This window comes from Pristis pectinata, chromosome 6 (assembly GCF_009764475.1).
Source record: "Pristis pectinata isolate sPriPec2 chromosome 6, sPriPec2.1.pri, whole genome shotgun sequence".
Classification (NCBI taxonomy): domain Eukaryota; kingdom Metazoa; phylum Chordata; class Chondrichthyes; order Rhinopristiformes; family Pristidae; genus Pristis; species Pristis pectinata.
Window position 1 is genome coordinate 939,488 of NC_067410.1, and position 20,032 is coordinate 959,519.

General features: G+C 54.0%; 1 protein-coding gene across 3 annotated transcripts in view; it reads right to left on the minus strand.

Annotated features, from left to right (window-relative positions):
* Positions 1-20,032, minus strand: part of LOC127571754 (sodium- and chloride-dependent creatine transporter 1-like) — a 76,915-nt gene that overhangs the window by 41,468 nt on the left and 15,415 nt on the right. For 2 of the 3 annotated variants that reach the window (XM_052018430.1, XM_052018429.1), the window contains one exon: positions 19,751-19,993. The exons of the other annotated variant lie outside the window; for it this stretch is intronic. In XM_052018430.1, coding sequence (XP_051874390.1) covers positions 19,751-19,993 — 243 coding nt within the window. The remainder of the gene's footprint in view (positions 1-19,750; positions 19,994-20,032) is intronic. 3 annotated transcript variants of the gene reach the window in all.

The following is a 20,032-nucleotide window of genomic DNA, read 5'->3' on the forward strand; positions in this document are numbered from 1 at the left end:
CTGCTGCACCCGGCCAAGCTGGCCATCCATGGGTCCAGGCAGCAGGCGGCTGAGGGTTCCTGCCAGTCCGCCTGCCTGCCCGTCTTCCAGGCTTATGTGTGCGCACCGGTGTCCCTGGAGAGGGAGCACGCGGTCTCCGTGGGCACCCTGGCTGAGTTCCGTGCTCGGTGGGCCCCTCAGGGGATCATGTGTGTTGTGGACGGTGAGAATGCGATTCTCTCCTGAAGTATTGTGGGTACATTTTGCAGTTGTTATCGTTATTGCTGTAGTTAGCGTCCGTCTGCATAGTTTTTTCTTTTTGGGGCAGTTGCTGTAGATTTGACTGGATGTCCTTTCGTAGCACTTTTAGTGAATAAACGTTTGTATGTTCAAAAGAAAGGGGGTGCTACTCTGACTGAACGCTTCACCACTTGAGCACTGTTACTTAGTCCTGATAAACCAGCACGTTTCACAGCTGATGTTATCCTTGCTTTGAGTAATAATTTGATCAACAGTTCCAGCTCAGGAGGCAGTAAGCTGCCTGATCCACAGTCCAGCCCCAATGTCCAACTGCTCTGCCCAGGGTCACCCCCAAATCTTCAGGCCTTTCTGCTATGGTTGACAGGACGTGGTCTGCTTCCTGCCCCTGATCTAACCCTCAGCTGCTCTCACTCCCGATCCACTTTCCAAAGGAACTCTGCTTGGGATTCAGTGGAGAGCTGATGTCAAGAATATGATGTGGGGAAGGAGTAGGGAACAACACTCACTGGAGTGGTATGGGATAGAGGGGATGAATGGCCTTGTGTGTGCCTCCTAGCCCTGGGAAGGTGTGGATGACAGAACTGGATGAGCATTGGCACTTTCTCTTGTTTACACGGAGTCTCCCTCAGTACCGCCCCTCCCACAGCACAGAAAGCACACCAACATCTCGACTTCCTCAGGCCGAGGAAACGCAGCACATCCCTGACACCCCTCATCAAGTTTCACTGATGCACCATAAAAAGCATCCTATCCGGATCAAGAAACTGCAGAGAGTTGTGGACACAGCTCAGCACATCACGGAAACCAGCCTCCCCTCCATGTCTACATTTCTCGCTGCCTCGGTAAAGCAGCCAGCATAATCAAAGACCCCATCCACCCCGGACATTCTCTCTTCTCCCCCTCCCATCGGGCAGAAAATATAAAAGCTTGAGAGCACGTACCACCAGGCTCAGGGGCAGCTTCTATCCTACTGTTATCAGACTCTTGAACAGACCTCTTGTACGCTAAAGATAAACCCTTGATCTCCCAATCTGCCTCGTCATGGCCTTGCACCTTATCGTCTGCCTGCACTGCACTCTCTCTGTGACTGTATCACTTCATCCTGCACTCTGTTTCCTTTTTACTACCTCGATGTACTTGTGCACGCAATGACCTGTCTGGATGGCACGCAGACAAAGCTTCTCACTGTATCTCGGTACACATGACAATAATAAACCAAGACTAAAACAGGCCCTTTGGCCCACCGAGTCTGTGCTGACCAGCACATTTACCTTAATCCCATTTCATTCTCCCCACATTCCCATCAACCCCCCCAGATTCTGTCCCTCACCCACACACTGGGGGCAATGTACAGTGTCCAATTAACCCACCAACCCGCACGTCGTTGGGATGTGGGAGGGAACCGGAGCCCCCGGGGGAAACCCTCGCGGTCACAGGGAGAACGTGCAAACAGACAGACAGCGCCGGAGGTCGGGATGGAACCTGGGTCTCCGGGGCTGTGAGGCAGTGGCTCTACCTGCTGTGGTGAGGGAGTCGAAAGGTGCAGTGCCTGTGATGAGGGAAGGAAGGGGAGAACCGTTTGTCCGGGTTTGTTCAAGGACAGAGGAACAAGGGACTGCAGATGCTGGAATCTAGGTGAAAAAACACGACAATGCTGGAGGAACTGAGCAGGCCAGGCAGCATCCGTGGAGAAAAGCAGGCGGTCAACGTTTTGGGTCAGGACCCTTCTTCAGGATTTGATGCTGCCTGGCCTGCTGAGTTCCTCCAGAATCTTGTTGTTTCTTCATCCTTGTTCAAGGACGAGCGTTTAACGTTTGTGCCTCGAGCAGCCGCCAGTCTGTGGGACCCACAGCCCGTCCTCCCTGCCGGGTTCAGTCCTGGGGCTTGGAGCTGCTGGCAGGAGGAGGGGTATCAGGGGGAGGGGGAAGTCTCTGAGGACGGGTAACTCAGGGGAGAGGTAAGTCTCGGGGGAGAGGTAACAGGGGGAGGGGTAAGTCAGGAGGAGGGGTAAGTCCCAGGGGGAGGGGTAACTCTCAGGAGGAGGGGTAATTCCCGGGGGAGGGATGTCTCAGGAGGACAGGTGTCACAGGGGGAGGGGTAAGTCTCAGGGGGAGGAGTAAGTCCCAGGGGGAGGGGCAAACCACTAGGCCAAGCTGCTGACGATGAACCCAGTAACACTGGGTCTCAGTGAGGATGGCAGCTGCTCGTGTGATGCTGAGGGGGGTGGGGGTGGGGAGGGGAATGGGCAGAGACGGCACCAACAAAGCCTGCTCACATCTCTCACTGGGCCCCGCACAGATGCCGTCGGTCCTGTTGTCACGGTCAAACGCACCCACTGATTGATTCAGACACTGGGAGGGGCACATCGCCATGGTTTGAAAGGATTCATCTCGTGGGAACGCTGTCTGCAGCTCCCCAGTCATTCATTTGCTCACTGTAATCCAATTAAACCGATTACTGAGGGAAGCAGGTGTCCCTCTGACACAGCCTCTCGCTCTGTGCCCTCAGAGGAAGGGACTGATCTGCGTCTGGGACAGTCCCGGCAACCAGACCTGCTGCAGGGGAGAGCAGACATCATGGACTGGATCACACCCTCAGTGGCTGAGTGATAGAACCCGAGAGTAGAGTTCCCCAACGCTGCCTCAGGGTGAGCAGCCCCCCTCTGCCTGAGGACATTCCCAACAGACAGCGTGAGCAAGAGAGAGGGAGAGTGGGAATGAGTGAGAGAGCAAGGGAGAGAGAAAGAGAGACAGAGGGAGAAAGGAGTGAAAGATCGAGAGAGAGGGAGGGAGAAGGTGTGAGAGGGTGAGAGCAATGACGTTCACAGAGGGAGTGGAAGCAGCAGAATTTGTTGCAGGAGGTGAGATCACACACACCAGTTCACTGAGTATCCAGGCAACGACACTTCATAGCAAACATTCACTCTACACCGCCGTCAAGATTTAAAACTTCACCTCAAATGGGCATTGAATATCCCTGCTCATCGTCTGAATTTAAAACCAATCCCACTGCCCCACTCTCCCCACAGTCCTGTGTCAGTCCCCACACAGATCTCACTGCCCTACTCTCCCCACAACCCTGTATCAGCGCCCAAACCAATCTCACTGCCCTAGTCTCCCCACAGCCTGTATCAATCCCCAATTAAGCACCATCTCACTATTTCCACAGACAGTTCTTAACCTTGTATGTTTCATTGCTGTGGTGACCAACATAGTTCACAGAACAGTACAGCCCAGGGACAGGCCCTTCAGCCCACAAATACCTGTGCTGGCCATGCCAATCTGCTTGCACAAGGTCCCTCCACTGCCTGCCTGTTCACGTGCCTGTCCAAATGCCACTTGAAGGTTGCTGTTGTATCTGCTTCCACCCCCTCCCCTGGCAGCCTGTTCCAGGCACCCACTGTGTAAAAAAAACCTGCCTCATAAATCTCCTTGAAACTTTCCCCCTCTCACCTTAAACCTCTGCCCTCTAGCATTTGACATTCCCACCCTGGGGGAAAGACTCTGGCTGTCTCCACTATCTGTGCCTCTCATCATTTTATAAACCTCTATCAGGTCTCCCCTCAGCCTCTGCTGCTCCAGAGAGAACAACCCAAGTGTGTCCAACCTCTCCTTACAGCTAATACTCTCTAATCCAGGCAACATCCTGGTGAACCTCTCTTGCACCCTCTCCAACGCCCCCACATGTAATGCAGCAACCAGAACTGCACACAATACTCCAGATGTGGCCTAACCAAAGGTTTATACAGCTGCAACATGACTTCCCGGCTTTGAGATTCAGTGATGGCAAGTATACCATACACCTTCTTCACCTCCTTGTGTTGCCACTTTCCAGGAGCTGTGGACTTGGACCCCAAGATCCCCCTGTACATCAATGCTCTCAAGGGTCCTGCCATTTACTGTACACTTTCCCCCTACATTTAACCTTCCAAAGTGCAACAGCTCACACTTGTCCCTCTGCCGTTTCTCTGCCCACATTATCATCCGGTCTATATCCCTTACACACCTTCCTCACTGTCCACAACACCAACGTTTGTACTCTGCTAACTTACCGATCTAAATCATTTACATAATTCACAAACAACAGAGGTCCCAGCACCGATCCTTGCAGAACACCACAGGTCACAGACCTCCAGTCAGAATAACTCCTCTCCACCACTACCCTCTGTCTTCTACGGCCAAGCCAATTTTGAATCCAATCTACCAGGTCACCGTGGATCCAATCTGCGTTAATCTTCTGGATCAGCCGACCATAAGGGAGCTTGTTGAAAGCTTCACTGAAGTCCACGTGGACAACACCCACTGCCCTACCCTCATCAATTATACTGGACAGTTTGGGTCTGTGTTCCTTGGAGGTCAGAAGAATGAAGGGTGACCTTATTCCAACATACAAGATCCTAAGGGGCTTTGCAGGGCAGATGTTGAGATATTTTCACCAGTGGGAGAGTCATAAATAAGGGGAAGGCATTTACAACTGTGTGCACACGTCTTCTCTCCGAGGAGGGTGAATCTCTGGAATTCTCTGCCCCCGAGGACAGTGGAGGCCGGATCATTGGATATGTTGGTGGAGACAGATTGAAAGATTGTGATGGGGAAATGGCACAGAAGGAGTTGAAGCCAGCAGAGATCAGCCATAACACTGAATGGTGGGGCCAAGTGGCCTCCTCCTGCTCCTTTGTCATGTGTAATGTGGGCAAATGGGATTGGTGAGGCTGGGAAACCTCGGCATGGCCTTGGTGGCTGGGGGGCCAGTTTCTGTGTGCTCCACCTCTCTGACTGCACGACTCTTGAGAAGCTCGACACCACCCAGGACAAAGCAGCCACTCAATCAGCACCCCACCCACCCCCCAAACACCCCCTCCCTCCACCACCGGCGCACAGTGGCTGCAGTGTGCACTGTCTACACAACACACTGCAGTTACTCACTCAGGAGACCCCTCCCACCACCACCTGTAACTTCCCCTCCCAGTTACCCCCCACCCTGACCTGGAAATATCTCGCCGTCCCTTCACTGCCTGCAGTGGTTCCAGAGGTCACTCACCCCCGCTGTCTCCGGGGGCAGGTAGGGACAGGCAGTAAATGCTGGCCTTGCCAATGAGGTCCAGGTTCTGAATGTGAATAAATTAACAAAAACTAATTAAGTGAATCGTCTGTGAATGCACAGGAGGAAACGGGCTGTTGGTGTGGCTCACCACAAGCCTTGGTTATTAATCACTCTCGGTCCTCAATGGGTTTAGGCAGAGAATCTCCAGAGCGCCTGACTGGACAGCAATCCGTGGAGAGACCAGCTGGACAATGGAGTCACAACACCGAGATTGCTGGAATCTGCAGCAACACACAAGATGCTGGAGGAACTCAGGGTCAGGCAGCATCTGTGGAGGGAAATGGACAGTCAACGTTTGCTGTAGGGTCTCAACCTGAGACGTCGACTGTTTATTTCCCTCCACAGATGCTGCCTGACCTGCTGAGTTCCTCCAGCACTTTGTGACAGTCACAACAGTGGAGTCACCAAAGAGTTAAGATTTTCCCTGCCTAATGCAGGGGTGGTACAGCATTTTAATTTGTCTCCTGTCATTTAATTTTTAATTTGGTAAGGCTACAAATAATCGTCTCAAGGGATTTACCTCCTGTTATAATCCATCAAGATTGCTGATAATATAATTCAGGCCGTGAGGGTGAAGCATGGTATTCAGAGCAGGGTAGTGGTGGTGATCCAGCCTAGAATCCCAGGAGATCCCTGCATCAACCCCTCATCCGTCACCGCAAGTCACCAGTACAAAGGACGAGGACAGGAAGGGTTCACCCCAGTGAGCAGGACAGGCAGAGTCTGAGCTGGAACATTCAGCCAGTCAGCCTTACCCCAGGAGATGGTGAACCTCACCAAGTACTGAGTGTCACTGAGGGAGGGGCGGTACTGAGAGAGAGACGGTACTGAGGGAGTGTCACTGTGGGAGAGGCTGTATTGAGGGAGGGTCACACTGTGGGAGGGGCAGTACTGGGCTGAAGGTTCCGGCCGGTCGGCCTGCCTGCCCGTCTTCCGCGCTTACATGCGCGCGCGGGTGTCGTTGGAACGGGAGCACGCGGTCTCCTCGGGCGCCCTGGCCGAGTTCCGCGCCCGGTGGGCCCCTCAGGGGATCGCGTGTGTGGTGGACGAGACGGATGCGATTCTGGTGTGAAGTTTTGTGCGTTTTGCGGTTGCGGGCATAGTGTTGCGCGGGTATTGGTTTCAGCCGGGTTGTGTCTTCTGTACTAGATGTAGCGTGTTTGCTGTTGGTTGCCTTTGTAGTGTTTTTTAATGAATAAACGTTTTGTACAAAAAAAAGGGGCAGTACTGGGCTGAGGGTTCTGGCTGGTCGGCCTGCCTGCCCGTCTTCCGCACCTACATGCGCGCGCGGGTGTCTTTGGAACGGGAGCACGTGGTCTCCGCGGGCGCCCTGGCCGAGTTCTGCGCTCGGTAGGCCCCTCAGGGGATCGCGGGTGTCGTGGACAACACCAATACAATTTTGATATGAAGTACTGAGTGTTGCGGTAGCGGGTGTAATGACGTGTGTGCTTTCACGGGTGTTAGTTTATGGTAATCTCTGAAGTTCTGTCGTTGACTAGCTGGTCCTTTCTGTACTGGATGTATATATTTGGTATTTGTAGTCTTCTGTAGTGCTTTTAGCTAATAAATGTTTTATACAAAAAAAGGGGCAGTACTGAGGGAGGGTCACACTGTGGGAGGGGCAGTATTGAGGGAGGGTCACACTGTGGAGGGGGGCTGTACTGACCCTCAGGGGATCGCGTGTGTTGTGGACGGTGAGAATGTGATTCTCCTCTGCTGTGTTGCGTGTGCGTTTAGTGGGTGCGCTATCTTGCTGTAGTTCTGCAGATGCTCAGTTTGTTTTCTTCTCTTCTGTATTAGTTGCAGTATTTTGCCACTGGTTGTCCTTTTATAGTGCTTTTAGTTAATAAACATTTATAATAGATTAAAAAAGAGGTGGTACTGAGGGAGTGTCACTGAGGGAGGGGCGGTACTGAGGGAGTGTCACTGAGGGAGGGGCAGTACTGGGAGTGTCACTGAGGGAGGGGCGGTACTGAGGGAGTGTCACTGAGGGAGGGGCAGTACTGAGGGAGTGTCACTGAGGGAGGGGCGGTACTGAGGGAGTGTCACTGAGGGAGGGGCAGTACTGGGAGTGTCACTGAGGGAGGGGCGGTACTGAGGGAGCGCTCTCAGAGAGAGAAAGAGGGAGAGAGAGGACAGAAGGGACAGGCGGAGAGTGTTTAAGGGAAGGACAGATGTAGGAAGACGGGTGAGCTGGGCCAAGCTGTGCACCACAATTTATGGCCCATCAGTGGCTGCCCTGAGGTGGTGGGGCTGGGAGCGGCTGTGCCTGTGGTGAAGGTGCCCTATCGTGCTGGCAGCTCGATCGATACACAGTGTCGGTGAGCAGAGATCCAGAGGCAGGAGTCTCACATCCCTCCCCTGCCACAATTACACACCGGCTCGCTTTACATTTGCAAAACACACCTGCCTGTGACCAGCAGCAGGTGTTTCTGGTGCACAGACCCTGACTGCGGACTGCAGGTGGGGGCTGGAGCTCCCTCGGGTGCCAGCTGTCCCGGGATGTTTCCCAGCCCCGGAGCTGCGGGGAGGTCAGGTGGGAAACAAGTCAGGATTTCTGTTCACGTCCCACTGCAGGCAGACTGCTGCTCTGCTCCAGTCCTAACTGCATCTCCGCCAACGCAGCTGAGCGGCTGTGTGTACGTAAGCTGGCGTAAGAGTGGATGCAGGGGAGAACTGCGTAAATGTATGCGTGTCTCCACATACATCGTGTGTGTGTGTGTGAGAGCATGTGCGTCTGTGTGTGTGTCTGAGTGTGTGAGTTTGAGAATGTGTCTGTGAGCGTGTGTGTGCATCTGTGTGTGTGTCTGAGTGAGTGTATCTGTGATTGTGTCTGTGAGCATGTGTATCAGTGTGTGTGTGTGTGTGTGTGTGAGTCTGAGAGTGTGTCTGTGTTTGTGAGAGAGAGTGTGTGTGTGTGTGTGTGTGTGTGTGTGTGTGTGTGTGTGTGTGTTGGGGGGGGTTGTGTCAGGGTGGGGTATTACACCAGCTGGCCCACTCCCTGCGGTCTGAGGGTCCCAGAGTGCCTGGCCAGTTTGTGCCCACTCCCCTGTCCCAGCACCACGTGCCGACTGCAGTAGCTGAATGCTGGAGGTCTCACAGAATGGCTGATCCCGTACCATCGCCAACAGTGGACCCCGAGCCAGTGAACAGCTCCGGCAGTGGGCACTGGGACCAGCTTGGGCTCAGGACCCTACCAGTTGGGCAGTGAGGGGGTTGGGGGTCCAGAAACGTGCCTTGAACTCAACAGGGCACTGCTGTTGGTTGGATAGTTCCACAAAGACCAATCGACAGTGGCCCCCTCCCCAACACCCCCACAGTCCCTCCCCAACACACCCCAACCCCCCCACCTCCCCTCCCCAACACACCCCAACCCCCCCCACCTCCCCACCCCAACACTCCCTAACATCCCCACCCCAACACTCCCACCTCCACTCCCCAAACACGGCAACCACCTCCCTTGTCTCAGGAGCCACCTTTTGACGAAGGCCGACATCATCAGTGGGGTTCAATGTCACATTCACCGGGCAGGACGTGTCATTCACCTGTCTGATGCCAGACTGCCACACCAGACACTAATCTGAGCCCCCTTACCACAACCAGACACCAGGTTGTTGAGGAACAATTCAAGGATGTACTAAATACCTCCTTGAAGGCAGCAACGTCCCCACTGACCCCTGGAAACCCTTGGCCCACGACTGATCAGTGAGGAGCATCAGGGTGGAACTGTGAGACCGTGCAGTGGGAGGGATCACATCACTTCCCAAACCACCCACACCTCCATCCCATCATGCCCCCTGCCCCAGCGATGACAGGGTCTGCAGGCTTCATCAACCACCTCAGAACCCTCAGGAATCTCTCTGGAAGTGAGGTCATCTTCGGGCCTGAGGGTCTGCCGTATGAGAGGAGGTGATCGGTGTACTCACCCCCCCCCCCCCCCAGATCCGTCTGTTCCCTAACCTAAACCCTTTCTTCCCACATTCCAAAGACGTACGGGTTAGGAAGTTGTGGGCATATTATGTTGGCGCTGGAAGCGTGGTGACACTTGTGGGCTGCCCCCAGAACACTCTACACAAAAGATGCATTTCACTGTGTGTTTCGATGTACATGTGACTAATAAAGAAATCTGACCTTATTATTTAATCAGTGAGCTCCTCCCAACAGGCACCAGCAGGCAGCAACCACTTGCCAATTACCTGCTCGTTCTGGAAGCTTATGGCTGTCCCATTGTGACTTTCAGAGTGCACTCTCTCCTCTGACAGTTCTGTCTCCTCTGAAACACTTACAAGTCGTGGTCTCCTCACGGGGACTCGGTGGGGGAGCTGTGAGCTGGCAGTACAACCTGCTCCCCAAGCTGCAGGGGGACTTTGAGGGGACACGCGGCCACACGGCGGTGAGCCCCCAGCCTGAATCCCAGCAGCTGGACAGGGAGAAGCCCCTACAGGTTCCCAGGACTGATCAGGCCCTGTGCCACGGAGATATCTGGCTCAGAACCTGCATAAGGAGACACCGTTTCACGGGGCACTTTTTTTTATAAAAGCTAACTTTTAGAAACCTGGCTGTTGCTTCTATTGCCTGTCCCTAACTGCCCCTGGAGGAGGCAGGGCTGAGCCCCCTCCTCCAACCGCTGCAGTCCTTCTGGTGAGGGTGTCCCCACGGTGCTGGTGGGGAGGGGGGTCCAGGGGCAGTGAAAGAACAGGTCAGGGTGGGGTGTGACTGGGAGGGGAAGCTGCAGGTGGTGGTGTTCCCCTGCACCCACTGCCCTCGGTGGCGGGGGTGGTGTCAGTGTCTGCGGGGGAGTGTGTTGTCCCAAACGAGGATAGAGAGGTGGAGAGCCAGAGAGAGTGTGGCGGGGGGGTGGGTGGTGGTTCTGACCAGGTAGCTGGTCCAGGGTGGAGCAGGAGTGAGAGGGTGGGGAGTTCAGGGATGGGGGTGCCATGATCAGATGATAGGAAGGGGGGTTGGTGTTGGAGGGGTGGACTCATGCAGTGCCTGGACCCGTGCAGTGCCCAGACCTGTGCAACGCCCGGACCTGTGGACTGGAGTGGTAACCACTGGGCGCTACCTCCCAACCCCAGTAAAGCCCTGCCCTGCTCTCACCCGTGGCACCTGAACCTTTAATGGGGTGGCTTCTGCTGTGTGACCCTCAGCACTCCCGGAGCTGTGCTCGCTGAGTGGGAATGGCTGTGAGCCATGAGGACAACATGCTGGAACGTTGCGCATGGGAAGCAGAGCCCAGATGGGCTGGGACAGGGGCTCTGCGGAAGGTGGTCACCCTGCACGGCCACATTAACCCTGTGAGTACTGACCTTGGCCCCAACCTGCAGCGCACCCCACAGGATGGCCACACTTGCCCTAACAAACCCCCAGTCACACCAGATAAGATTAACAGAAATAAAACTAAATTCCTGCTCTTCTGTATCCCAGAAATTCCCGAGGGAACTCACAGTGCCGAGGGAGCTTCGCTGTGTGTGACCTGTGCCCTGGGAGTGTGGGGCGGGTGGTGAGCTCTGTGTTCAGAGCGGGGGCCACACGTGTGGATATTAATGACTTGGACACTGTGCCCCTGCTGCAGACACGGATCAGTGCCGGGGACCCATCCACCTGGACTCATTGAAGCACATGAAGCAGTCTGGGAAGATTAGATTCCCTGGAGGATTATTGAGGTCAGTGCGTCACAGCTGACAACTGTCACAAGGGCTTCACTTGATGGGGATTACACTGACGCAGGCTGCTGTGAGCAGAATTAATGAAGAACTGAACACTCCCTGCTCCCTCCATCTCACCAAATATTGATCTTCCTGCTGGAACCACAGTAATCCCTCTTCACTGCACCCTGCCCAAGAGCTGATCACCTCCCCCAACCCCTCCTCGCTTCGTCTGATAACTGCAGTGAAATGTTTTCCTGCTCCTTCACACTTCCTTTGATCTGTGGTAGATGCACTCTCCTCAGTACACAGAATCAGGCTTCAACCACAGATTTACCAGGATGTTGCCCGGACTCGATGGCCTGAGTTATCGGGAGAGGGTGGGCAGGCTAGGACTTTATTCCTTGGAGTGTAGGAGACAGAGGGGTGACCTTATAGAGGTGTATAAGATCATGAGGGGCATCGATAGGGTGAATGCACAGTCTTTTTCTCAGGGAAGGAGAACTAAAAACTAGAGGGCATAGGTTGAAGGTGAGAGGGGAGAGATTTAAAAGGGACCTAAGGGGCAACTTCTTCACACAGAGGGTGGTGGGTGTGTGGAACGAGCTGCCAGAGGAAGTGGGTGAGGCAGATACAACAACAACATTTAAAAGGCACTTGGACAGGTACAAGGATGGGAAAGGTTTAGAGGGATATGGGCCAAACACTGGCAAATGGGACTGGCTTGGAGGGCACCTTGGTCGGTACGGACCTGTTGAGCCGAAGGGCCTGTTTCCATGTTGTATTACTCTATGACATTGTGACAATGTCAGCACAACATTGTGGGCCGAAGGGCCTGTGCTGTAGTGTTCTGTGGTGACACAGAACAGTTACAGCAGGGCAAGGACACCATTCAGCCCATCGAGTTAGTGTTGGCCCCCATGCGAGAGCAATCCTGCCAGTCTCACCACAAACTCTCTTCTGAAGTAAGTCTCCCTTTCCTTCTCCACCCCTAGGTTGACTTTGCCCCCCACCTCTGGCCCAGGCGTGCATCTAAACCCCGGCCACTCGCTGCAGGACAAGTTTCTCTTTGGCACTCCAGTCACCTCCATTCTTGGTCCTCGAGCCCTCCACCAATGGGAACAGTTGCACCCCATCTACGCTGTGATGTGTCTAAAACTCGAGGGCATACATGTAGGGGAAGGGGCAAGAGGTTTAGAGGGGATCGGAGGAAGGACCTTGTCACCCGGGTGATTGGAACCTGGTACACGCTGCCCATGGGGGTGGTGTTGGAATCACCAAGGCACGGAAGGCTACGGAGGAAGTACTGGAATCCACACCAGTGGGACGTGTTGGGCTGTCTGGCCTGTTCCTGGCTTTAATTTCCCATTTCCTTCTCACATTTCCTTACAACAGGAAGTAAAGGGACAGCTGGCAAGTGGGAGGTTGGGGAAAGTGAGATGGGGAGCATCTGGGGGACAGGACGAAGGAAGAGGCTGGCAGGGTCAGGGAACCCTGGTTAACGAGATCTATCAGGAAGGAGGAGGCAGCTGGGATCGGGTGAATCCTTTGAGGAGTACGAGGGATGTAGTAGACAAGAGGGAAGTCAGGGGGGCAAAAAGCTCCGTCAGACAAGGTAAAGCAAAAGCCACGAGACTACAAATGTATCAAGCAAAAGTGTAACTGGGGAGAGAGTGCCCCATCAAGGATCAGTGTGGTCATCTACATGTGGAGCCACAGGACTTGGGCAAGGTGTTAAATGAATGTTCCTCATCTGTATTTACCCTGGGAAAGGTGATGGAAGCTGGGGACTGCAGGGAAGAGAACACACGACCCGAAACACGTCCACAGTATCAACTTGCTGACAGTCTTAAGGTGAACACAGGCGGATAAATCCATGAGGTCTGGCCAAGTGAATCCCAGGACATTGTGGGAAGCAGCGGAAGAAATTCCAGGGGCCCTGGCAGTGATATTCATACCTTTGTTAGCCACGGTGAGGTCGCGGAGGACTGGAGGGTGGCTCATATTGTGCCTTTATTTAAGGAGGGCTGCAAGGACAAACCAGGGAACTACAGGCTGGTCAGCCTGACACCAGTGGTGGGAACGTTACTGGAGGGGATCCTGAGGGACAGGATCTACCTGTATTTGGAAAGGCAGGGACTGATTAGGGATAGTCAGCATGGCTTTGTGGCTGGGAAACAGTGTCTCAAGGATCTGATAGAATTTTTTTTGAAGAGATGACCAAGAGGATTGATGAGGGCAGGGCAGTAGATCGACATATGATAGGACCTCCGTCAGGTCACCGCTCAGCCTCCTTCACTCCAGGGAAAACAGTCCCAGCCTGTCCGGCCTCTCCTTATAACTCCAGCCCTCCAGTCTCGGGAATGTCCCTGAACCTTTTCTGCCCCCTCTCCAGCATTATTTTAAATTTCATTCAAGGGGCGTGGGCTCCGCAGGCTGAGCCAGCATTTAGTTGCCCTTGAGAAGGTAGTGGTGAGCTGCCTTCTGGAACCACTGCAGTCATTGAGGTAGTTCCAGGATTTGTCCCAGTGACGGTGAAGGAACGGCGATATATTTCCCAGTCAGGATGGGGTGTGGCTCGGAGGGCAACTCCCAGGGGGTGGTGGTCCCCGGGCTTTTGCTGCCCTTGTTCTTCCAGCTGGGAGAGGTGGTGGGTTTGGGAGGTGCTAAGGAGCCTCAGCGAGCTGCTGCAGTGTGTCCTGTAGATGGTCCACACTGCTGCTGCTGTGTGTCGGTGGTGGAGTGAGTGACTGGGTGTGGAGGAAGTGTCTACCAAGCAGGCTGCTGTGTCCTGGATGGCGTTCAGCTACATGAGCGTTGTTGAAGCTGCACTCGTCTGGACAAGTGGAGAGTGTTCTGTCACACTCCTGGCCTGAGCCGTGTCGATGGGGGACAGGCTTTGGGGAGTGAGGAGGGGAGTCGCTCGCCACAGAGGCTGACCTGCTCTGTAGCCACACTGTGTACACAGCTGCTCCAGTTCCGTCACATCTTCCTGCAGTGCAGCGACCAGAACTGCAGACAGTAACAGCACACACTGTTTGCCAGCAGCCCGACCACTGACCTGTGTACAAGCACAGGAGACTGAGGGGTGACCTTATAGAGGTGTATAAGGTCATGAGGGGGCACCGATGGGGTGGATACAGAGTCTTTTCTCCAGGGTTGGGGAAGCCAAGAACTAGAGGGCACAGGTTTAAAGTGAGAGGGGAGATTTAATAGGAACCTGAGGGGCAACTTTTTCACCCAGACGGTGGTCAGTATATGGAATGAGCTGCCAGAGGAAGTGGTTCAGGCAGGTACATTAACAACATTTAAAAGGCACTCGGACAGGTCCGTGGATGGGAAAGGTTGTCCAACTTGTCCAATCCAACCAGGATTCCCATCTGCTAGCCCTGTTTGGCCATATCCCTCTAGATATGGCCAAACAGGGCTAGCAGATGGGAATCCTGGTTGGATTGGACAAGTTGGGTCAAAGGGCCTGTTTCCATGTTGTATGACACTTCACCACTGCCCAACCCCACCGCCCCCCCAAACACACACACACACACACACACACACACACTGAAGTGGAAAGGGTAAACAAGGGGATTTACCCTCAACCCCTCTCAGCCAGACCTTCTCTGGGGTACCTTGGAGGCCAGATGCCTTGGAACTGAAGCCTGGCTCAGTAGCAGTGAGGGACCTTGAGTGGGAATCACTGACAGACCCTGATCCACCACAGGCTGTGGTTCATGGTTGGCACAACCTCAGTCAGTGACTGCCTGGAGCCACCTAATCGCTGGTGACTTGGACGCTGAGCAACATTGGAGAGACAAGCGCCCATTATCTAAACTGCTCCATCAGCCGGACTCCCACGGCTCACAGATTCCTTTCAGTACGTGTTGAAGCGCAGATTGTTCAGTGGAGATACCAGCACACTTTGTGTATGGGATCCTGGAACCAGCTGCCATCAATGTGGGTGAAAGCCGAGATGTCAACTCAAGATGCAGGAGCTCCAGGCCCGAGCAAGCTGGTGCACAGTAACTCCCGCCAGCCTCTGTTGCAGCTACTGACATCACTGCCCACCACAGGGACATCAAGCAGGCTCCTGGCTCATTGCCTCCTCACTCACATCCAACCCTCGGCTTTGACCCATGCCCATTCCTTTGGTATTAACTTCATTTCAACTTTTAATTTCCAATTGAAACTTAAAAACAAAAACACCGCAGGTGCCAGAAATCTGAAATAAAAACAAAGTGCTGGAACCACTCAGCATCTGTGGAGGGAGGAACAGCTTCATGTTGAAGACCCATGTCAGAGCCTCGAAGGGGCCCAGAGTTGTTGACTCTCTCTCCCCACAGATGCTGCCTGACCTGCTGAGTGTTTCCCACAGTTTGATTTCATTTTAATTTGGAATGTTTCAAGTGTAACTTGGAATTCTCAGCTGCCACATCAGGAGGACACCGAGGGCTTGGAGATCGAAGGGTAGGGGTGCAAGCTCACTCACTCTTGGTTACCGCGCTGTTAACGAGCCGGGCTCGGGGGAGTACAACCCCCAGAGGCACAAAGGCCGAACCCCAGGGAGAGGTGGCTTCCTGTTGCTCTGGCGTCGGTGCACTGGGTTTCAGAGGCAGAGTTGAAACAGCACTCACCCGAATCTCCCCCGCACATCAGAGGGCAGTTGTGTGTCGCAGTGTGGGTGTGTGGTGTGCAGTGAGGCTGGGGGGGGGGGGTGTTTTGGAGGTAGACAGGCGTAGACAGGCTGGAAGATGGGGACATCTCCGTGGCAGGAGGTGTCCAAGACCAGAGAAAGAATTGTTTCACCCAGAGGGGGTTGGAATCTGGAACACACTGCCCGAGGGAGAGGCAGAGACTCTCAACATTGAATCAGCATCAAGCTGAACACTTGAATTGCCAAGGTATAGAAAGGTACCAAGCGCTGGTCAATGAGATCTGATTCCCACAGCACGGAAACAGGCCCTTCGACCCAACTCGTCCCTGCCGACCAAGGTTCCCATCTAAGCTGGTCCCATTTGCCTGTATTTGGCCCATATCCCTCTAAACCTTTCCTATCCGTGGACCTGTCCAAGTGTCTTTTAAACTTTGTTGTTGTACCTGCCTCAACCACTTCCTCTGGCAGCTCGTTCCATAACACACCAATGTCTGGGTGAAGAAGTTGCCCCTCAGGTATCTATTAAATCTCTCCCCTCTCACTAAATCCATGCCCTCTAGTTCTTGATTCCCCAACCCTGGGACAAAGACCCAGTGCATTCACCCTGTTTATACCCCTCATGATTTTATCCACCTCTACAAGATCACCTAGGTTCCAAATAATAACGTCCGAGCCTGCCCAACCTCTCCCTATAACCAGCTGCCGTCCTGGCAGCACTCTTGTCAATCTTTACCTCACTCATTCCAGGTTAATGGCATCTTTCCTATAGCAGGGCAAAACAGTGCACAATATTCCAAGTGCAGCCTCGCCAGCGTCCTGCACAACCGCAGCATGACGTCCCAACTCCTACACTCAGTGCCCTGACTGATGAAGGCCAGCGAGCCAAAGAGCTTCATCACCACCCTGTCTACTTTGTGATTAGTGAAGGTGGGTCAGTGAAGGTCAGCAACGTGGTGGGTCAAAGGGCCTGTTCCTGTGCTGTGCCTCTATAACACAAGGAGAGTGAAGAGCACTCCCCGATCCATCTCACTGCCAGTGCCAGGATAAAGCACTGGGACGACATTGAAGAGTGCACAATATCATCAGGCATCGAACGTGGAGAAGGTCACGCATGCTCGAGTACGATCAAAGCTCAGAGGAGGGACAAAGGAAGCCTGGTTTCTGTGCAGGGTGTTTAACACTTCATTCACTGCAGCTTCTCAGCGAGAGCCAGCTCACTGCAGTCTCTCCACCTTTAATTATTCATTTCACATCATCAGGAGACAGGCCGTGATCTTCAACTGTATGTAACACAGCCGATTGATGGATCCTGTCAGAGGGGACAGGCCCTTTGGTGCACCATGTCTGTGGCGACCATGATGCCAATCTAAACTAATCCCAAATTCCTGCACACGGTCCACATCCCTCCATTCCCCGCCTGTTCACGTGTCTGTCCAACAGCTCTTAAACACCTCCATCACCTCCCCAGGCACCCACAATAAAAACTTCTCAGATCTCCTTAAACCATCCCCCTCCACCTGACAGCCCCTCTTTCCTTCCGATCCACCTCCAGCCCTGTTTTTGTCCCCTTTTCCATAACCCGCCCTCCAGCCCCCATTTCCTTCTGCCTCTTCCTCCTGGTTCCATCCACCCTCCACCCACTGGCTCTCTCCCCAACCGGTTCTGGTTACACCTGCCCCACACCTCTCCCCCAATGGTTCCCATGTTACCTTCCTTACATCAGACCCCACACTCCAGTAGCCTCCACTCACAGCCTCCAGCCTCGCCTCCACCCGTCCCCTTCCCTCAGCTGGCTCCATCTTCCCTTTTGCCCCTTGTCTACTTCCACCCATCACCTACCTACCTATCTCCACCCCTCCCAGCTCCATCCGCCCATCGTTCCTCACCCCAATCACCTACTGGCCCACCTCACCCCTCCCCTCCCCCTCTTTGTACCCACCATCTCCCCCCTCAGTCCCGATGCGGGGTTTTCACCCGAAATGTCGACAATTCCTCTCCCCCCACAGACGCTGCTCGACCCACGGAGTTGCTCCGGCAGTCTGTTTTGCTAACATTAACTATCATCCAGTCCTCAGCTATCTCCCTCGCTTCACACAGTAACCTGGGATGTCACCCACCCTCCTGTGTCCCATAATATCCAACACCTCCCCCCCCACCCCCCCAATAACGACCTGCTCCAGATTATCTCTGTACCCCTCCCCGAACTCACCACAAGACAAGAGAGCAGAATTCGGCCCATCGATCATGGCTGATTTACTTTTTTTCCTCCCAACCCCATTATCCTGCTCTCCCCATAACCTTTGATGCCCTCACTAATCAAGAACCTACCAACCTCCGCTTTAAACACACCCAATGACTTGGCCTCCACAGCCATCTGTGGCAATGAATTCCACAGATTCACCACCCTCTGGCTAAAGGAATTCCTCCTCATCTCTGTTCTAAAGGGACGTCCTTCTATTCTGAGGCTGTGCCCTCTGGTCCTGGAGTCTCCCACTGATGGAAACATCCTCTCCACGTCCACTCTATCCAGGCCTTTCTTCCAAGTTCCACATCTTTCCCTTTGGTAAACACCGATGAGAAGTGTTCATCTAGGACCTCACCCACGTCCCCGGCTCCACACACAGATGACCAAGGGGACCCACACTTTCCCCAGCTACCCTCCTGCTCCTGATAGAAAATGTCTTCAGATTCTCCTTCATCTTACTTGCCAAGGATATTTCACAGCCCCTTTATGCCTTCCTTAGGTTATTTCCTACACTACCTATATCCCTCGAGGGACTCCCTCGATCCCAGTCTCCTACTCCCATCCTCAGCTTCATTTTTTCCCTGATCAAACCTTCAGTAACTTTCGTTGGTCAAGGTTCCCTGATCTTTGCCTTTGCCCGATGGTGGCTGGTTCAGGGGTGAGGGGAACTGGGAACTGTGGACCTCTGGTATCTGGAGCTCCCCCAGGGGGACCTGTGTTCCCCCCGCCCAGTCTAGGTCTGCACGAGCTCCCCGAGAGAGACTGACGGGCCGCTGAGATCGGTGTCCGGTGGGCAGAATGTGCACAATTCCCATCTTCCTCTGGAGCTTGCACCCAGCTCAGGGAATCTCCTGGCCCACTCTGTTCAAGAGAAGCTCCATCTGTCCCGTGCCCAAGAGGAAATAGAGTCACAGAGCAATACAGCACAGATACAGGCCCTTCGGCCCAACCAGTCCATGCTGACCACAGTGCCCACCCAGCGAGTCCCAAATTCTTGCATTCAGCCCATATCCCTCCAAGCCCCGCCCCTCCATGTACCTATCCAAGTGCTTCTTAAATGATCCTATTGTACCTGCCTCACCCACTTCCTCTGGCAGCTCGTTCCATACACTCACCACCCTGTGTGTGAAAAAATTGCCCCTCAGGTCCCTTTTAAATCTTTCCCCTCTCACCCTAAACCTATGCCCCTAGTTTTGGACTCCCCTACCCTGGGGAAAAGACTGTTACTGTCCACCTTATCTATGCCTTTCATAATTTTAAACACTTCTATAAGGTCGCCCCTCATTCTCCTACGTTCCAAGGAATAAAGACCCAGCCTGGCCAGCCTCTCCCTGTAACTCAGACCCTCGAGTCCTGGCAACATCCTCGGAAATCTCCTCTGCACTCTTTTCCAGTTTAACCACATCTTTCCTGTAACAGGGCGACCAAACTGTCCACAGTGCTCCAAGTGTACTGATCAAGAGAAATTTGAACAAACCCATTCACTTCTCAGTATTATTACTGAATACCATGGGATCAGACAACACCAGCCTGTCCTTAACTGCCCGAGGTGGGGAGACCTGCCTCTGGAACCGCTGCAGTCCTTCTGGGGAAGGGGATCCCACAGTGCTGGTGGGGAGGGGGTTCCAGGGTTCAGACCCAGTGACGGTGAAGGAACTGTGAAGTATTGTGGGAGGCTTGGAGGGGAACCCATGGGTGGTGGTGTCCCATACTCCCACTGCCCTGGCCCTTGAGGCAACTGGACCAGCAGGGTTTGGCTGCCTGACACACAGGGTCACGTCAACGGAGCACAGCATCCCCCGACGGACAGAGGCTCCTGGGGGCACGGTGCCCTGGAACGACAACCTGATCCGAGGATACACTCACCACCTCCATTCTTATAGCACAGGTAGGGAAACCTCCAGATGTTGCCCAGGCCGACAGCAAAGCCCACACAGGACATGATGAAGTCCATCTGCCGGGTCCAGGTCTCCCGTTCCACTGCCGCATCTTTGACACAACCATTGGTGACAAGAGGAGTCAGCACTGACTTGTCTTCGTGCCCGGATTCTGGGTCAGCCACCAGCTCGGCAGTCTCAGCTTCAGGTACACTGGCACAGCTGTACCCATCTGGAAAACACAGCCAGGTCACTCGGGCCAGACAGACAT